This window comes from Mytilus edulis, chromosome 3 (assembly GCF_963676685.1).
Source record: "Mytilus edulis chromosome 3, xbMytEdul2.2, whole genome shotgun sequence".
In the NCBI taxonomy this organism is placed as follows: Eukaryota; Metazoa; Mollusca; class Bivalvia; order Mytilida; family Mytilidae; genus Mytilus; species Mytilus edulis.
In genome coordinates, this window is record NC_092346.1 from 60,346,859 (window position 1) to 60,364,282 (window position 17,424).

At 31.4% G+C, this 17,424-nt stretch overlaps 1 protein-coding gene across 7 annotated transcripts; it reads left to right on the plus strand.

Moving 5' to 3' along the window:
- The first annotated feature begins 5,936 nt into the window (after nt 1–5,936).
- LOC139516971 (ankyrin repeat and EF-hand domain-containing protein 1-like) lies at nt 5,937–17,095 on the plus strand. Of its 7 annotated transcripts, XM_071307460.1 has the most exons (10): nt 5,937–6,035; nt 6,386–6,894; nt 7,278–7,477; nt 8,013–8,286; nt 8,484–9,294; nt 10,154–10,380; nt 11,194–11,399; nt 12,000–12,062; nt 13,160–13,196; nt 15,446–17,095. In XM_071307460.1, exons 2-9 carry the CDS (start codon nt 6,549–6,551, stop codon nt 13,193–13,195), a joined length of 2,163 nt encoding a protein of 720 aa, XP_071163561.1. In that variant the 5' UTR covers nt 5,937–6,035; nt 6,386–6,548; the 3' UTR covers nt 13,196; nt 15,446–17,095. The 7 variants fall into 7 exon arrangements, 6 of the variants coding, with proteins under 6 accessions (XP_071163561.1, XP_071163558.1, XP_071163559.1 ...); XR_011663065.1 differs by lacking the exon at nt 12,000–12,062 and having other exon boundaries at nt 13,160–13,530; XM_071307457.1 differs by lacking the exon at nt 13,160–13,196.
- Nucleotides 17,096–17,424: the final 329 nt, after the last annotated feature.

The window sequence follows — 17,424 nt, forward strand, 5'->3', positions numbered from 1 at the left end:
TTGATAAGCTTGCTTGCTAGCTGAACCGGGAAGTCATTATTAGGTTAGCTAAACTACCCTCTTTTAAGAGTAGACTAGTCCGACAGATAATCTTTCTGTACGACTAGGCTTTTTTGAAAGGAGGGTAGTATACCTAATAATGACTTCACGGTTCAGCTAGCAAGCTAGCTAACCAAAGATATTACCTTTACGTACACACGCAATGCAATCGGCTGTAAAGATCTTCAACCGTTCATTTGCCAGCTTGGTTATTGACAGAACTTTAAGATATTTGAATACAATATACGAATCAGAATTATATCATTTTAATAAACTATATAGTATTTTGGTTAAGCAGTGTTTAGCATTTAATGAATATTTTTTTTCTTAAACGTTTTTTTTCTTTTCATCATTTAGCAAGATCCCTATCTTATCAACAAAACAAAGTCAGGAAATGCACCAAAGTACGAAGGGTACATTAAAGATTTATTAGACAAATTATCAAAAGATGTAGGATTCACGTACGACTTCATATTCCCCGTTGATGGGGAGTATGGGATACAACTTCCGAATGGTACTTGGACTGGGACGATTGATGATATACAGTCAAAGGTAATAATACCCACGCATACGAAATACTTTCGGTTATCAGTCAAAACGCAAGTCACGTGGGTAGAAATGTCTGCGGTTATTATAACTCCGGAATGCCCTCACGTTTGTCCGCTGTAAAAATCATAATCAGTATCGTCATCATAGTCCCTAAGCGTAAAACTGTTGTTAACATAGTACTAATCAATACCATAATATTTTTCTAAGTATGAGTGGGGACTCGATGGTCGAGTGCAGGCGCGGATCTAGCCATTTTAAAAAGGTGGGGTTCCAACCCAGAGTAAAAGGGGGGGGGGGGGGGTTCCAACTATATGCTCCAATTCAAATGCATTGATCGGCCGAAAAAAAGGGGTTCCAACCCCCGGACCCCCCCTTCCCCTTTCCCCCTGGATCCGCCACTGGAGTGGTCTGAGTAGTCCAACTATTTAGTACTATCTCACTATCCTGTCTACACTGAGGTTATCAGTTCAATCCGTCACGTGACGTGTTCAACTCCAATCTTAAGTTAGAATTGTCAGTTTTCTTACCAGGCACTCCAGCTTCCTCAACCAGTACACCGTCACCAAATAGCACAATAGGGCTGATATTAATGATAAGTTTTGGATATGTATATAGATTGTTGCAAACAGTAAATTTTTTCTGATTGTTGCAATAGCATAAGGAGTTTTTGGATATTATAATATAAAAGTCATGTACAATTGGATGTTCCTTACCTCCAGGATAACATGCATCCAATCATCAAATTTTAGTATAATGTAAACAGGTTTAACACCGCCTGTTTTATATTGTTTGCAGATGTCAATCTTAATTTCAATTTGAGCAAACATTAATTACAACTGAACTAAAGTATATTAGGAAATTTGCTCTAATACCCGATTTTTGCCTATTTTTAATAGCGTGCCACACTCTCTGCACTAACAGAAGCATTGCAGCAACACTTTATAATATATAATGAACCAGCAGCATTGTAAATCTAAATTTATAAATACAGGCTACAAACTAAAAAACAAATTGAAAGAGTTGGTATTGCTTTGTTTCATAAAAAAGAGAATGGCCATTGTAGATACAAGTATCTTGTCTTTAGGGAGGGATAAATCCTACTTTGTGAAGGATCACGCTGATTCAAACAAAAAATTCTCTGAAACTGGCATTATCAAGATGCTTGATTTCGATTGATAACATATTTGTTACGTTCAGAGGACGTGTTTTTTCAACAGACTGTCGGCATTCCAATGGGAACCAATTGTGCCCCTCTTCTTGTCGACTTGTTTATTTTGTAAGAAATTACTAAATAAAAAAATACATATCTAATTTGACTTTTAGACGCAGATTTCAGTTTTAAATTGTACACTAAATCTCATATTCAGGAAATATCACCCATAATTAGAACGGTTATTTCTGCGATGCAGATGACACTATATAAACCTGTAGATAAAACAGCAACCATTTGATTATAATGGGGGGGGGGGGGGGTTCAAGGAATTTTTTTCGGCGAAAAAACAATCTATTTTTTTGGCGACAAGTCGAAAATATTTTTTTCTTTCAATTTTAGCATTACATATAGTGGCAGCTGAGGGTCTAACAAACCATTTTTTCCCCAGGGTCGTCAAAAACAAATGATTTTTTTCTTTTCCAAAAACTGTAAGCAAACTTTTAAAAAAAAAATCCTTCGCCTACATTAGCCGCATTATCTAGAGCATAACTTATTTTCCTATGTCATGGTTAATCTCGGGTTATTATTTGTGACAATGTCTTGCATGATTTTAGGTCATATGAATAGGTGCATATATGCAAATTATTGATATGTTGATAGTAAGTCCCACGATTAGGTGCGTACATGCCAATTATTGATATGTTGATTTTAGGTCTCATGATTAGGTGCGTATATGAATGTAGGTCACCGTCTCATGATTAGGCGCGTATAAGAAAATTATTGATCTGATGATTGTATGTTCCATGATTGGGCGCTAGCCTAACATGCAAGTTTAATATTATCTGTTCAGTGTTGATTGCAGGTCCCATGATTTGGCGCCTTAAAACCTTTATGCAAGTTATTAATTAGTTAATTGGGTGTCCCATCATTAAGCGCGTATACGTATATGCAAGGTATTGATCTGTTAATTGGAGGTCCCGTGATTAGGCGCGTATGATATCTTTTATATACAAGTTATTGATTCGTTAATTGGGTGTCCCATGATATGGCGCGTATATGCAATTTATGGATTTGCTGATTAGAGGGACCGATAATTAGATATTTGTGTACTGGACTTATCATTGGTGTATTGCATTATTAATTAAACGCACTTTTAGCTTCCCCTAAACAACCCCCCCCCCCCCCCCCCAAAAAAAAATGTATAAAACACCACAATAAAATGTAAAAACTGAAAAGTTGTTCAAGTTAAAATTGCATTTCATTGATTGTCGTGTTTTAATTAGTATGTAAAAGTCTGCACAAAAGTCTAAAAGGGTACACTGTAATGTTTAACAAGATTCCCATGCATTTCCAATTTTACGCAATATTTGGTTTATGATACAAACAGAACGAAAGAATTTACATGCAGCCTAATTTGGACGGCAGTGATACCACTAAACTGTTTAATGCCACATAAAAACGCTTTCGTAAATCAGTATTGGTTCTACTACAGATCCCCGTTGGCACTATCTTTATTTTAATTATCGCTCCTGCGCCGCGTGTAGCAGTCTCTGCCAGTTCCGTTGCATATTTCACAAAAGAGGAGCTGTTCATCAATACATGTGGTTTTCAAAATTTTTGTAACTGCCATTATATAAAATCGTTGAGTCATTAGAGAAGTGGAACATAAAATCTGATTAACTGCACGACTGTGGTCAAAAATAAATAATCTGTATTTCATCACATTGAGCATACTTTGCAAACTGTTTTATTCGAGGGGGGGGGGGGTATCATTTAACGCGAAATCGTCAAAATACTAGTATATAAGAAAAGAAATATTATATTCGTTACTCACGCCACTGTTAAAAGAGTTGACATATACGTTCTGTAAAATCGTTTATTTATACAGAATAAAGTGTAAGCGGAAAATGCAACCCTGATTCACACCAGCCTCAACTTCGAACCATCGGGCTAGGTAATTGTAATCACGAACATGACTTCTAAATTCGTTGTGTAGTGATTGCACGGCGGTTACTATTTTCCTAGCGCACCAAACCTGTAGGTTGTAACACTTTATTCGCAGCCTAAACAATCCCCTTATGATTTGAAAAATACAAAGCAATTGCTGAGTCATTTTCAGGAACTCGGTAGATCAATTGTCTATTCCTGTTGCTCTCACTAAATTGACGCGGCATGTCTTACGGCTTCAAATACATCTCCTTTTAGTTAAAAAAAACAATCCACTAAAATCAACTTTAACAGACATGAACCAACGACAACTACTGAATTAAACGTTCCTGAAGCAACAGACGCGGCAAATGCAGTTTGATATACACACATATGTTATCACATCTGGAGCAGGATCTGCTTACCTTTCTAGATCACCTGAGATCTCGCACAATTTTGTTTGTGGGGTTCGTGTTGCTCAGTTGTTAGATTTCTATGTTGTATTATCGAACTTGTTGTTGGTCTGTTGTTCTTTTTTCTTTTTAACCATGGCATTGTAAGTTTATTTTTGACTTTTGAGTTTGAATGTCCCTTTGGTATCTTTCGCTTCTCTTTTATCAAATATTCGAATTCATCGAAGGCACGATGAACGCCATCATTTTCGATTGTAATGTAACTTTTCAATTCTCGCTATGGTTTGTTTTACACCCAGTCTTATTTATTATATATTAATGCAAATTGTTTGTATTTAAGATTGCTTTTCGTGTTATAAACTAGATTTTAAGTAAGTGCTATATATCTGGCCCACAATCACCAAAAAACATGTAGTTATTATATACATATGGCACTCAGTACCGTATATATTTGTGTAGTACTGCAATTTTTACCTCCTGTTTTTTTTTAATTAAGTATACTAGACCACTCTGTTTACTTCTTTTTTTTAGGCTGCACTATACTCCAGCCAAAATCTTGCTCAATAACGTTTGTCGTTTTTATTTTTATATTTTAATATCAAAATCATGTTTCTCATGGTAGTCTTCAAACCAAATTCATGTCAAACGAACTTGACGCCGGACTGTTCCGTTTGCATACATTATTTTCCTTATATCATATGACGAGGAAGTTGCAGTAGATCCTTATAGCTCAAGTGACTCCGGCACGGTAAAATATGATAAAATAAGCTAGTTTCAAGTCAATGCACGGAATACTTTCAATATAGGATAGCTAAAATCTATAAACAAGGATAATAAACACATTTATTCTAAAAACAGTTGTTGGCATGACACGGGTTATGTTCTTCTCTATATGTTATGATGGTATGATACTAAACCCCTAACGGGAAGGATTGTGCCTGATGTTCATATGATGAAATCATAATCTTTCAGTCAGTTTAATTGAAGTCTGGAGCTGGCATGTCAGTTAACTGCTAGTAGTCTGTTGTTATTTATGTATTATTGTCATTTTGTTTATTTTCTTTGGTTACATCTTCTGACATCAGACTCGGACTTCTCTTGAACTGAATTTTAATGTGCGTATTGTTATGCGTTTACTTTTCTACGTTGGTTAGAGGTATAGGGGGAGGGTTGAGATCTCACAAACATGTTTAACCCCGCCGCATTTTTGCGCCTGTCCCAAGTCAGGAGCCTCTGGCCTTTGTTAGTCTTGTATTATTTTAATTTTAGTTTCTTGTGTACAATTTGGAAATTAGTATGGCGTTCATTATCACTAGACTAGTATATATTTGTTTAGGGGCCAGCTGAAGGACTCCTACGGGTGCGGGAATTTCTCGCTACATTGAAGACCTTTTGGTGACCCTCTGCTGTTGTTTTTTAATTGGTCGGGTTGTTGTCTCTTTGACACATTCCCCATTTCCATTCTCAATTTTATAATATAGACTACATCATAAAAAGCTTTTTACGGTAATGTCAATTTTAAATAAAAATAAGTCATAAAATGTCTAAAATAATACCTCGGACTTAAATAATAAAAGTATTAGGTGTTTACAAACTTTCTGCGAAAACATGCCGGTAAGCTAAATATTTTTCTATTTTTTTGTAAATTTATTATTTATTGATTTTTTAATAGAAATGAAGACAAATATTTGAAAAATATTACTGAAAATTATCTTGTGTGGACTTGCATTTTTTTTATACTGGCCGTTAGACCATGAAATTATATAATAATTCCATAGTTAGACGAACAAGTGAAGGACGTACGTCATTGATTACTTTTTTTTAATTGATTTGCTCTAATTTGTCACATCAAGAGTAGATAACTCAATAGTTACGCTTCAGTGCAGGTGCGAGGTCACTTCCGTCTTCCTTGACAACTGCTACAACAAAATATGGCGTTAACCAAATGAAGATATGTAAGTATTAATAAATTTGAATGACAGTATTTTATTTTCTTAACATATTCAACCTTTCATCATATGCATACCGATTAGAAAATCCCTAGAAATTCATAGCAGTTGTTCGGTTGGCTAATCATGAGCATTTGTACAAGTTTTGGCCTACTTATATTTGTCTGAGCGTATTTTAAAAGGCCTAAGGGTTTGTTTGCTCTATTTTGGTTTTATGAAGATGGAGTGTTAGCTGTCGGTTTGGATCCATAAAGTTAAGACTAAAGAATTTCCAAGTAATATCTGTTACATTTAAACGATTGTCAAATATTCAACAATTTTAAATATCTGATAATATTTATCATTTACAATAACAGGTGGAAATGCCATTCATTGCTGATGCTTGTGAATTGATTAATTGATGGTTCAATAGTGTGCTGCCAGTAATCGGTAGAACTCTTTATTAATTCATGAAGAACAACACAGTTTTGTTTCAAAGCAAATTATACACAGAAGCATTGGATTTATAGCAGATTCAAGATGCCTATTGCTCAAACAAGACTTGAAACACTGCAAGTATGCAAACTTTTGCAATGTGTGAGGGAAAAAGACAAGGAATCCATAGAGAAAATGACACTACATGGAGTACCTCATTTAGTCAATTATAATGATCCTAATGATGGTTTGACAGCTCTTGGGGTTGCAGCCACTTCAAATGATGATGATATGATAAGATTTTTATTGCTGCTTGGTGCACATCCAGATGTGATGGACTTCAAGGGGCGTTCAGCTGCAATGCGAGCAGCTGAGTATGGTCATGTGGAATGTCTGGTAGAGCTTTGTAAAAATGGTGCAAATATGAAACTAACAGATTTGGAAGGAAAAGGTAAAAAGCATAATTGTCACTTGTATACATACATAGGGATGACTGCTTATACTAGCTACAAAAAGTGAAAGGAACAATTGAAAACTCTGAAGATGTTACCTCCAAATTTTTTTTTTTTTTAAGTGTAAATAAATTTATTTTTATTTGTTTTTCTCTGTAGTCAGAACATTTATTTGTTTGAACTTTTTACAAGAAGACCTAAAGACATTATTTTTTTTTTATAATAATGTTTTGATAAACAAAGATACAAAATGTATCATAAAAGTAAATGATTACAACTAAATTTATTTATATTATTAAGAGGACCCATAATTTTCAAAGTATTTATTGTATTTATTGTTACTATTATTTATATACATGTTTTTATATGTATTTCTTTTCAGGTATTTTGTTTTACTGTATAACACCGACAGAAAGACATTCTAAATGTTTGGAAATTGCAGTAGAAAATGGTGCTGATATCAACAATATCTCAAAAGAAGGTATACCTGTACTTATGTTTGCCTGTGAAACTGCTTCAGAAAATGAGGATACTTGTATATTGATGATGGAAAAAGGAGCTGAACCTAATGCCAAACAAGAAGTAAGATTAACAACAGAATATGTATTAATAAATTCTGGCTGATTTATGATACAACTTCTGATTAATTTGGACAATGGACTTATTTTAGATTAATACACATTCAATAGTAAAATCGGATTCATTCATATTTATATAATTGAATTACATGTACATATCAAAGGAATCCATACTTTTGATTGACTGAAAGCAACTGCTAGACATTTCAATATTAAATTGTAAATCTCAATATAGTTTAACTTTGATTCATGACATGCTTCTCATGACAACGTCACTTAATTGCATAGAAAATCAAATTAAAATTTGCCAAAAAATATTATTGCATGGTTGTGGAATAAATATATGTAATGATAAGAATGTGATGCTTCATTTCTAGTACTTAATGTGCTTTTTGAAAGATTTAACACCCCAATTAAAATATAGAAGAAGCATTGAAATCTTAAATGTTAACCGTTTTCTCCTTACAAAATCTAAAAATTAACAATTTGCGTTACATGTACCTTATTTATGCATGGATTTTTCTGTTCTTTTTTTGAAGAAAACTGGAAAAAATGCACTGATGGCAGCAGCAGCTAGTGGTAGTGTAAAGGTTGTTCGTGCTATCCTAGAGGCTGGTGGTGATGTGAATGCTATTGACATTAAACATGGCCATGCTGCACATTATGCCTGTCAGAGTGGTAATCTACTAGTCTTGGCTTGTATGGCTGGGTATGGTGCACAGTTTGACCAGTACAACTCTGACAATAACAACCCAATACACTTATCTGCCCTACATGGACATGGAATGTTTTGTAAATTCCTAGCACAAAGAGGTGAGTTATTACAGTTTAACAGCTGCACTTGATGCAAAGTAAAAAATAACATAACTTGTTTCCAGCCTCCTGGCAGTAAAAATATAGAAGTAGATAGGTAGATGAAATTGTATTTACATGCTTTTGTGTGGATTTTTCACAACAACAAAATATTTTGCACATATATAATTTAATATCATTTTATCTTCAATATATAGGCTGTAATCCCAAACCAAAGAATAATGATGGTGATGTTCCAAAAAATATTGCCAAAGACAAAGACAACAAGGAAGCAATGAAAGAATGTCGAAAGGCTGAAAAGTCATTCGGTAAAGTTGGAAAGAACAATGAACTATGGGCAATCCAATTGTACGACTGGGTTTATGAAAAGCAGAAGAAACTTTTGGACAGATTTCAAGCTTTTGATACCGAAGACAGTGGTAAAATCATGAAAGAATCATTTAGTGATGTGCTTCAAGGTATGAGTGCTCCAGTTGAAGAGGAGGATATGAAGAAATTAATTTTAGCTCATGATAAAGCTCATGATGGAAATGTTGATTACAATGATTTCATTGGGGCTAAAAAGTGGGTAAATAAAAACTATCTTATGAGTGCATTTGAAGGCAAGAAAAAGAAAAAGAAGGGTGGTAAGAAAGGAGGAAAGAAGAAGGGAAAATTCAAATTGGTGATGCCAGTGTGTGTTAAAGATGATGGACCTAGAACATATGGTGGAGGACCTCCTGAAATGTTTATTGAAAGACACATTAATTTCACTGATACTGGAAGATTTGACAGAGACAAACCACCTCATCATCCTCTACAGGATGATTCATCTTGGTACCTACAACATCCAGAGAGGATGTACATTAATGTTACTGATGCTACTAAAAATGGGGACTTTGATTCTCTTCGGACTGCATTCCAGAAAGGATCACATGTTGACACCAGAGACAAGTATTATAAAACTCCTCTCATGTGTGCATGTTCTGCTGGAAATCTGGAAATGGTCAAATTTCTGCTAGAAAATGGGTAGGTTACTTATATTACAACTGAAATTCATATTTAATCAAAAAGTTTTGTACATGTATGTTTCAATGGTTTCCTATACATATTGTTTATATACATGTATTAACCACCTTAAAATTGTACTTATTGCCAAAAGATAGGGTTGATTAGTTGTACTTAAGGTATTGTTTAGAAGTAAACATAACACGCTGTTTATGTTGATAATATGTTGATGTCTGTTTTGCACTAGATGGCCTAGACCTGTCAACAACAAGTTGACTTTGAGTGCTAACTCACCAGGTAAAAATTCATAGAGAGACATTTCAGTTGTCATCAAGACACATTATTCCAACTCTCAGCTGACAATAGTCACTACCTTATGTTTAAGTATTAAATGCTTTGTGCTTTGAAGAGAAATAGTACTTTGCCACTTTTTAATAAGAATAATTAAATTTGATATATGATATATGCACCAACAAAACATCAGCCCAATAACACTATAAAACAAAAAATCAAACCCAAAAGACATGTTTAAAATGATTCATCTTGTTGTGGACAAAGTATTATAATTTATTCCAAACTCCAGATGAACGGGCTACATGTTCATGTATCATAATACCACTTATGCAACTAAAAACTGTTTAAAGCAGAACATTTGTATAATTGTTGAATGAAAAACTATAATCACCACACAATTCTTAAAGTTCTATAAATTACTATATCAAGTACAAGAAAACAGTTTACTTAGTCTAATATTGTTAAATATTATTGATAGATTTTTAAATGTTTTTGTATATGAAAAATTACACAGAATTGTTTGTGTTTTATATAAGGTATTGTCAACTTCTATATACATGTTTGTATAATATTTTTTGTTTTTTAGTGCCAATATAAATGCTCGAGACAATTTTAAGTGGACACCATTGCACCATGCCTGTCATTCTGGTCAGTTGAATGTAGTAGAATTTCTGATTGAGCATGGTGCAGAAATAGATGCCACAACAATGAATGGTGGCACACCACTAACAAGAGCTATAGAGAGTTCCAAAGAGAATGTGGTGGCTTACCTAATAAGCAGAGGAGTCCGAGTTCAAACTGAAAATAAGAAAGGTAAAAAAATAGACAATATTTTCAGACATATAAATGTTAAAACCCCAACAATTGTTGTATATTTATTTCACAATATTACAACTAAATATGCATGAAATAATTATAGTTGGCTGATCTTGAAATTGGAGGTCCGCTTAAACCTGCTTCCATTGTGTTTTTTGTGTTTACTTTGAAATATTTACAGTTTATACATGATTTAAGTTTTAAGTCAATCTGAACAGGAAAAGAAAAATTAATTTATGACACAAAATCCTTACACTCACTTGACAAAACCAAGGCAAAGGAACAACCTTTTTATTGTTGTTCTAAGAATTGCAATGATGCCTTCAACAAGAGTCAAATTTTATTACATTACTGCCTCTAGCATCAGTTTGAGTCAAATTTATTCTATCGTAAACAATATTTCATCTGAATTATGAATGTGGGTATTAATATTATTTCATTTGTAAACAACACAAGGTGCACTTGATCTACCAAAAGAATTATTTGTCATAAGGTCTGTTGTTTATCATGGGCATTCCTCTTTAAGCCACAAGTAAAACGGACTTACAAGTTACATAAAATTGCACCAATGTAAAAGAAGGGATACTAAATCCTAATAGATAAAAACTATACTGAACTCAAAATTTATTCGTGTTGTAGTTTTTTTCAATACTGACTTTGTTATATATATAAGTCAGTCAAGCTTGTTATACACTTTTTCAAGACAACACAAACATGTCATTAATACTATTTACAATTGCATTTAGTTCTGTGGTCTATCATATAAACTATTCAGTAATATGCTTCATTTACTCTTCTTTTTTTTAAAAGGTCACAATCCAATGGATTTAGCTTTAGCTTGGGCTGATCCAAGAGTTATAGATGTAGTTCAGACTAAATGGGAGAGTATGCCAACTCCAAGTGACAAGAAAGGGGGAAAGGGAAAAGGAGGAAAAGGCAAAGGAGGGGCTAAAACAGCTAGACCAGCCTCAGGACCAGGAGGAGATCAAAAAGAAAATCAAGCTCCAGCTTCACAGGTATAAATAAAATCATTACAAAACAACAAAAACAAGATTTGTACAAAATGTCAAATTCGTTCTATTGGATTAAAAATACAACCAGATAAAGTTATTTACATTAATTTAGTTAAAGTCATTATTTTCATCTAGGCTGTATCACAAGTCATGCTGAACACCATAATTTAATTCGTTGATGTTCTTTTATTCAAAAATTTATTCAATTTATTTTTGATATTTACATTAGCAACCATATAAACCTAAAACTGAAAGAGTTTATTGACAGATATTTACTTTCATGTATGATGTTTAACCTTGCTTCTTGTAGGGTTGAGTTTATTTAATATTTTACTACTTGTTATATAATAAATTTATGACATGATATCACAGTACTGATATACTCAAAATGAAATGTTACTGCATGTGTCTAAAAGCTTGGTCTTCAGTGCAATTATAGTATAGACCACTATAACATTGCACCCTGAATTCTTTTCTCACTAAGAAATAAAAGTATGCATGAAAAATTCAAAGTTTAAAAAATCATTGTGGAAGTTTATCATTTTGTTTATGATTCTCTTTCCTTTTGTTGAGTCATTTAAAAAACCAAATGAATTATTACAGCAAACAGGAGAACGTTTAATGACCACAGGTACCAATACGGGTACAGATCGACAATCATCAAGTGTAAGCCATTAGGTTGTGGTCATATCTGTATAGATCATAGTATACATTATCTTTTATATAAGGTTCAGGAATAGTACTCTTTGCTCTGTGATTTATTTATTACTGGTAGTATGTGGATTATATTATTACTCTGTGGTATTATTTGGATAATATTTCGTGAATGTATTACATGATGACATAAATGAATGCAAGAACTAAAGTTTTATTTTGACATTTGTTCAAATATTTGACCCATGAACAAATATTTATGCTATGCACGTTAATCTTCAACTTTGTGTAATTTTTTTTCTCACTCACAAACATTAGAGGCATATCTTATCTCACATAAATCCACTTCTTTTGGTTTATAAAAATAATGATTTGGAAAATAACTTAAGATATGAAAATATATTTCTTGGGCAAAACATTTTTCGTTGTATTAATATAATAGAATCTTTACTTTTAAGATATTTTAATTTCTTTTACTTAACCAGAAAGATAACTTCAGTTTTGATAAATAATGATCTTACAATTTTGAATTAAATTGAGTTAAATGTTGTCCAAAGATCAACTATAGTTAGTTGTTTTTTGTTGGGTATTATTTCATGAACTGAAATCAGATTGCCACATTCTTGTTGTCATCATTTGATATATTGAATAGATTTATAAATATATGGACATATATTGCACTTCAGAATTATTGGAGTTTTCTTCACTGTGTGAGTTATCTTCCCTGGAGAATTTTGTTTAAATTTGATCTTGTTATTTTTGTTTCTGAAGTTAGTTGTATTATAATTTTCATTTGATACTTTTAAAAAATCTTATTGAGTACAAATGATAAATTACCATGTTAATATAATATGAAGTAAAATAAAATATTAGATCTGAATCTTTAAAGAATGTTACTTTTAACATGGTAAAAATAGTTGGCATACATAGACAGTAAAAATATATAATTTCAATTTATTATATTTAACAATAAGCCAGTCTTAAAAGATGAAAGTCATTGAATTTAAAAAATACTCATTATGGCACCACTGAAGTCATTAAAAAAAATGAAATTCCATAACTATCGTGTATAATCTTTTAAGCAATTGATATTTTGGATTTTTACACAGGTACCCTCAAGAGCATCCTCAGCAGCATCAAATTGATGTAAGCAATTGGCCAATACTGTAAAACTGATTTAGATTATCATCCCCTCAATGTACATCGAGTACATTACAAAATTTACATCTGATAAAAATAAGGAGATGACATTCCCATAATGATTTATTTTTCTACAACCGTAATACTAATGTTTAATAGGGGATGAGAATCTAGAAATATTTTTGGTTTGGCCTGAGTGTGCTGAAATCACCTTTTAACTATGGTGTGGTATTAAAGCTTTGATGGTCACAATGATATTCTGGATGCATTTTGAGCTAATTTCTTATTTTATAATTTATTTTTTGTATAGTAATCAAGATAAGCTGTTTAGAACCAAAGGGTAATGATATGTAGAAATTATTTTTTTTCCAAATAATACTTTCTGCCAGTTACTCTGCATCTAGATATTTAGATTAATTATGTTAACTTTGGCTTAACTGTAAATGATTTGCTTTGTGAAAAATTAATTTTGTATCATTTTTAGAGGCCCCCTTACATAAAGTGAAAACTCCTTTTCCTTTTAAATTTATACAACTACATTAAATAGACAGTTTTCTGAATTGCTAGTATTTTCATAAAGCAAGTCATGCTCTTCAGTCAAGGGGGGATAACAATATTTAATAATCATATTATCTCCCCTTGTCTTTGGGTGCCTGTGTGAAATCCTCTACTGTAATCTAATATTTAATGTTATTAATTTCATTATTTAAAAAAAAAATGGACATTTTTATTTGCTTGGTAGTTGTTTTCATGCATATTAAAAAATCAAGGGAAATTTGATGATAATAAAATAAGTTGCATGACATATTTTATCAATAATGTTCTTTTATTTTAATGCTTTTTTTGTTGAAAAAATCAATGTCTTAATCATAGCCACAAAACAGTTCTCTTAGGTAAAGTAGACTGACAAAAAATGTTCCATTAATAGTACAGATAGTTCCATTATTCTAAGGAATTAATGAAAAGACTCTAAGATCATGACAAAGTGTGATAAAATTTGACCTTATAATATCTGACAAAAAAGCATTATCTTAACACCTTTTATGAATATATATTCATTTTGATCATATAAAATAAACAATAAATATAGCAGTAAAACTGCATGTCAGTATTCTTTCAACCTGTTTCAGATTGATTTTATAAAAATTATTCACAGAAAAAGTGCTCACATTTTCTTATTTCTAATTTAAATCAAACAATAACAAGAGTCTTTCTTGGTATGAAATGCATATTGATATGTTCTTCAAATTTTATTTATTACGTTATTATTGAATGATAATGTTTATGAGTTTTTCTGCTTACTATAGAATGCAGAATGTGTATATTAACAACAGGTCAAATGAATTTGTCCATTTATTTTCAACCACTGTTTGATATGTATATCTCACATCTATCATCACTACAATGTATATAGTCATTCATTACGATTCATAGTATAGTATTGCTTGTGACAATTAATGTCTAATCATTGTTGTGACAGTTTCAATTTTATTATCACAAGTTCTTTCTGTTAATATGTTACCTTCAACAGTTTTAGCAAACAGAGTCACAAAATTACCTTTCAGCTCTTGAAAATGAACTAATGGCTTGTTTCTGAAATTGTTGTTAAGTTATTCTTTTGTTGTTGGCTATTTTTTGCAGTTAAAATGGTCTATTTATTAAAGATTTTTTTATTTATATTAATGCACGACTGCCTTGTCATTCTCTCAATTAACATGGTCTGTCATCAGTTCATCTCTTTAAATCATTATTGTACTTACAAATTCAGAATACCAAATAAAAACTGTTATAATAGCATAATTATTATATTGAAATAAGAATCCATGTAAAAGGATAATTTGGACAATAGCAGTTTGAAACTTTACTTGAACTCTTCTTGAAAATGAGAAAAATATAGATAAATTACTAAATTATTGCAAAAATTGACTTTTGGAGTACTTTTACTGGTTAAAAACTCATTTACATATATAACTGTGTCATTAAAGTCTGATTAATTTTCTAATAACTTTAAAAAAATATATGTTTGTGTTATAATCATATTAATATTAACACATTTATGCTTTGCACGAAAAAACACTTTTGACATTATATCATGTTTTTTTTTTAAATTTGATGTTCATTCCGTACAGTAAATTAATTTTCAAAAAAGTATTTTTGCATCAATACACATTAAGTGCACTAATGTTTATATTTAAGTCTTGTTTTTTTTTTATTAGCTTTGAATTGAAATAATTTGATGATGTTTTGTCTTACAGAATCCATATGGTACTAGAGATTTTGAAGATGGGCCTCCAAGACAAAGAAAAGGATCAATATTACGTGCTGCTTCAGCACTTGCCCAGGGTTTAGATGAACAAGAAGATATTACATATATTCCTTTAAGAGCCTGGGTACCACAACCAACAACTGAAGATTTACTAGGAGAGAAACAGAAAAAAAGGGACCAGTTTACGTGGGAAGTGGACTTTGATGACTTTCAAATGCCCTTCAATAAAAATATTTCTAATCGATGTAAAGCTATGGAAAATGAAGATGATTGATTATTTTTATTTCATGTTGTTCATTATTTGACAATTTTCCTTTTGTTCCTAATATGTGAATTACCATATTTTTAAAAGAAAATGGGAAAAGAAAAATCTATCAACTGCTTACTCTTGTGCCAAACAAAATTGATTTTTTCTTTATATGCTAATTTTAGGATAACTTATCTGTGGCCTTTGATTTCTGAATTCAGACATTTAAAAATTTGGAAATTTATGTAAAGCACACATACCAAATTTTAACATACTGAAAATGATGTTCTAATACATGTCAAAATAATTTATATTTTTTTCTTTTCTAAATAGTTAACAAAAGATTGCTTCACTACATGTTCTTTTTATTGAATTCCCTATTTACAAGAATTTCATAGATTTTGTTTTATGTCAATCATATTTTTTATGTAAATATTACTGTTTATTATATATTTTCAGAGGTTATAAATGCCAATACATGTATGTTATTTGCTAGTTCATTCTGTGATACTATTGACTCTAATTTTGTGTGTTATTCATGAATGTGCCTGACTGTTTTACTTATTTTATAAAACATTGGTTACTTGTTATGTTGAAATATGTGCTTATACTTTGTCTAAATTTGTTTAAATGATCAATTAAGCTATAGGTAGAATTTCTATCATCATAGATTGTACCTAAATGGTTTTGGGATATAAAATGGTGAAGCTACCTACAAGTTTTATAAAAATAACATTTTTTAAGTGTACAGTTTACATTTGCATTTTCAAATGCTTAAATTATTTTTAACAATGATTAATGTAACAATTTGGTTTTATTTGATCCAATGATAAATGATCTAAATTTTTAAAAAAGATGATCTGTAAGAATGCAGATATTAAGAAAAATCTTTACAACAAAAAATACTTTTACTTAGCAAATCTTCTTGCAACTATTCTGTTCTTATTAAATTTTATAAAGGGCTAAATCTGAAAACAAAATTTATTGAAAACAATGTTGATCAGTTGTAAATCAGTAAAGTGATGTTTCATCTGGTATTAACATAAAGTAAGTTTCCTAAATAACTCTTGAACAGACTAAATGTAACAGAAAGGAGCATGGGCACATATTTTTAATGATAAACTAAATACAATTTGAGACCCTTGAAGGTCCAGTCTATCTGACCATGATGCATGATTGTCCAAAGTATAAATGTACTAGATTTAACTATAAGTCTATATGAATAGTTCTATATTTGATGGAAAAAATGAAACAACTATATTGTATAATTTACTGCTGATTATTCTGAATAACATTGTGATATATTGTTTTTCCTTTGGCACACAAATATTTATTCTGTTGTTTGCCAGAGACAATTGTTCAAGTCTTAAGATAAATAAAATGTTAACAACTTGTTGGTTTTTATATTTACCAAATATGTCTGTCTTGTAAAAAAGTTATATTACCTTATAAGATTCTCTCAGACCAAAATACAATAACCTGTTTCTCAGTAAATAAAGCCAACTAAAGTAAAAAAAATGGAAACCAAGTTTGGGACGTATGGACACACAGACAAGGTGAAATTTTTATGCCCCTTCAATTTTTTGAAATCAAGGATATCTATCGATGTTGAAACCTCATTGAACTGATTATTAGTACCTGACACAGTGACTTCTTTAATAAATTCTACATGTCTTTGAAAGAACATGAGCATGGTGGATCATAAAAAACATGAAGTGAAG

What these genes read in the sequence shown, in the direction of transcription:
- LOC139516971 (XM_071307457.1), top strand. Translation starts at nt 6,549, where the DNA reads ATGCCTATTGCTCAAACAAGACTTGAAACACTGCAAGTATGCAAACTT. An exon ending in AACCTAATGCCAAACAAGAA is followed by an intron (nt 7,478 to 8,012) that starts GTAAGATTAACA and finishes CTTTTTTTGAAG; the next exon opens with AAAACTGGAAAAAATGCACT. An exon ending in AAATTTCTGCTAGAAAATGG is followed by an intron (nt 9,295 to 10,153) that starts GTAGGTTACTTA and finishes TTTGTTTTTTAG; the next exon opens with TGCCAATATAAATGCTCGAG.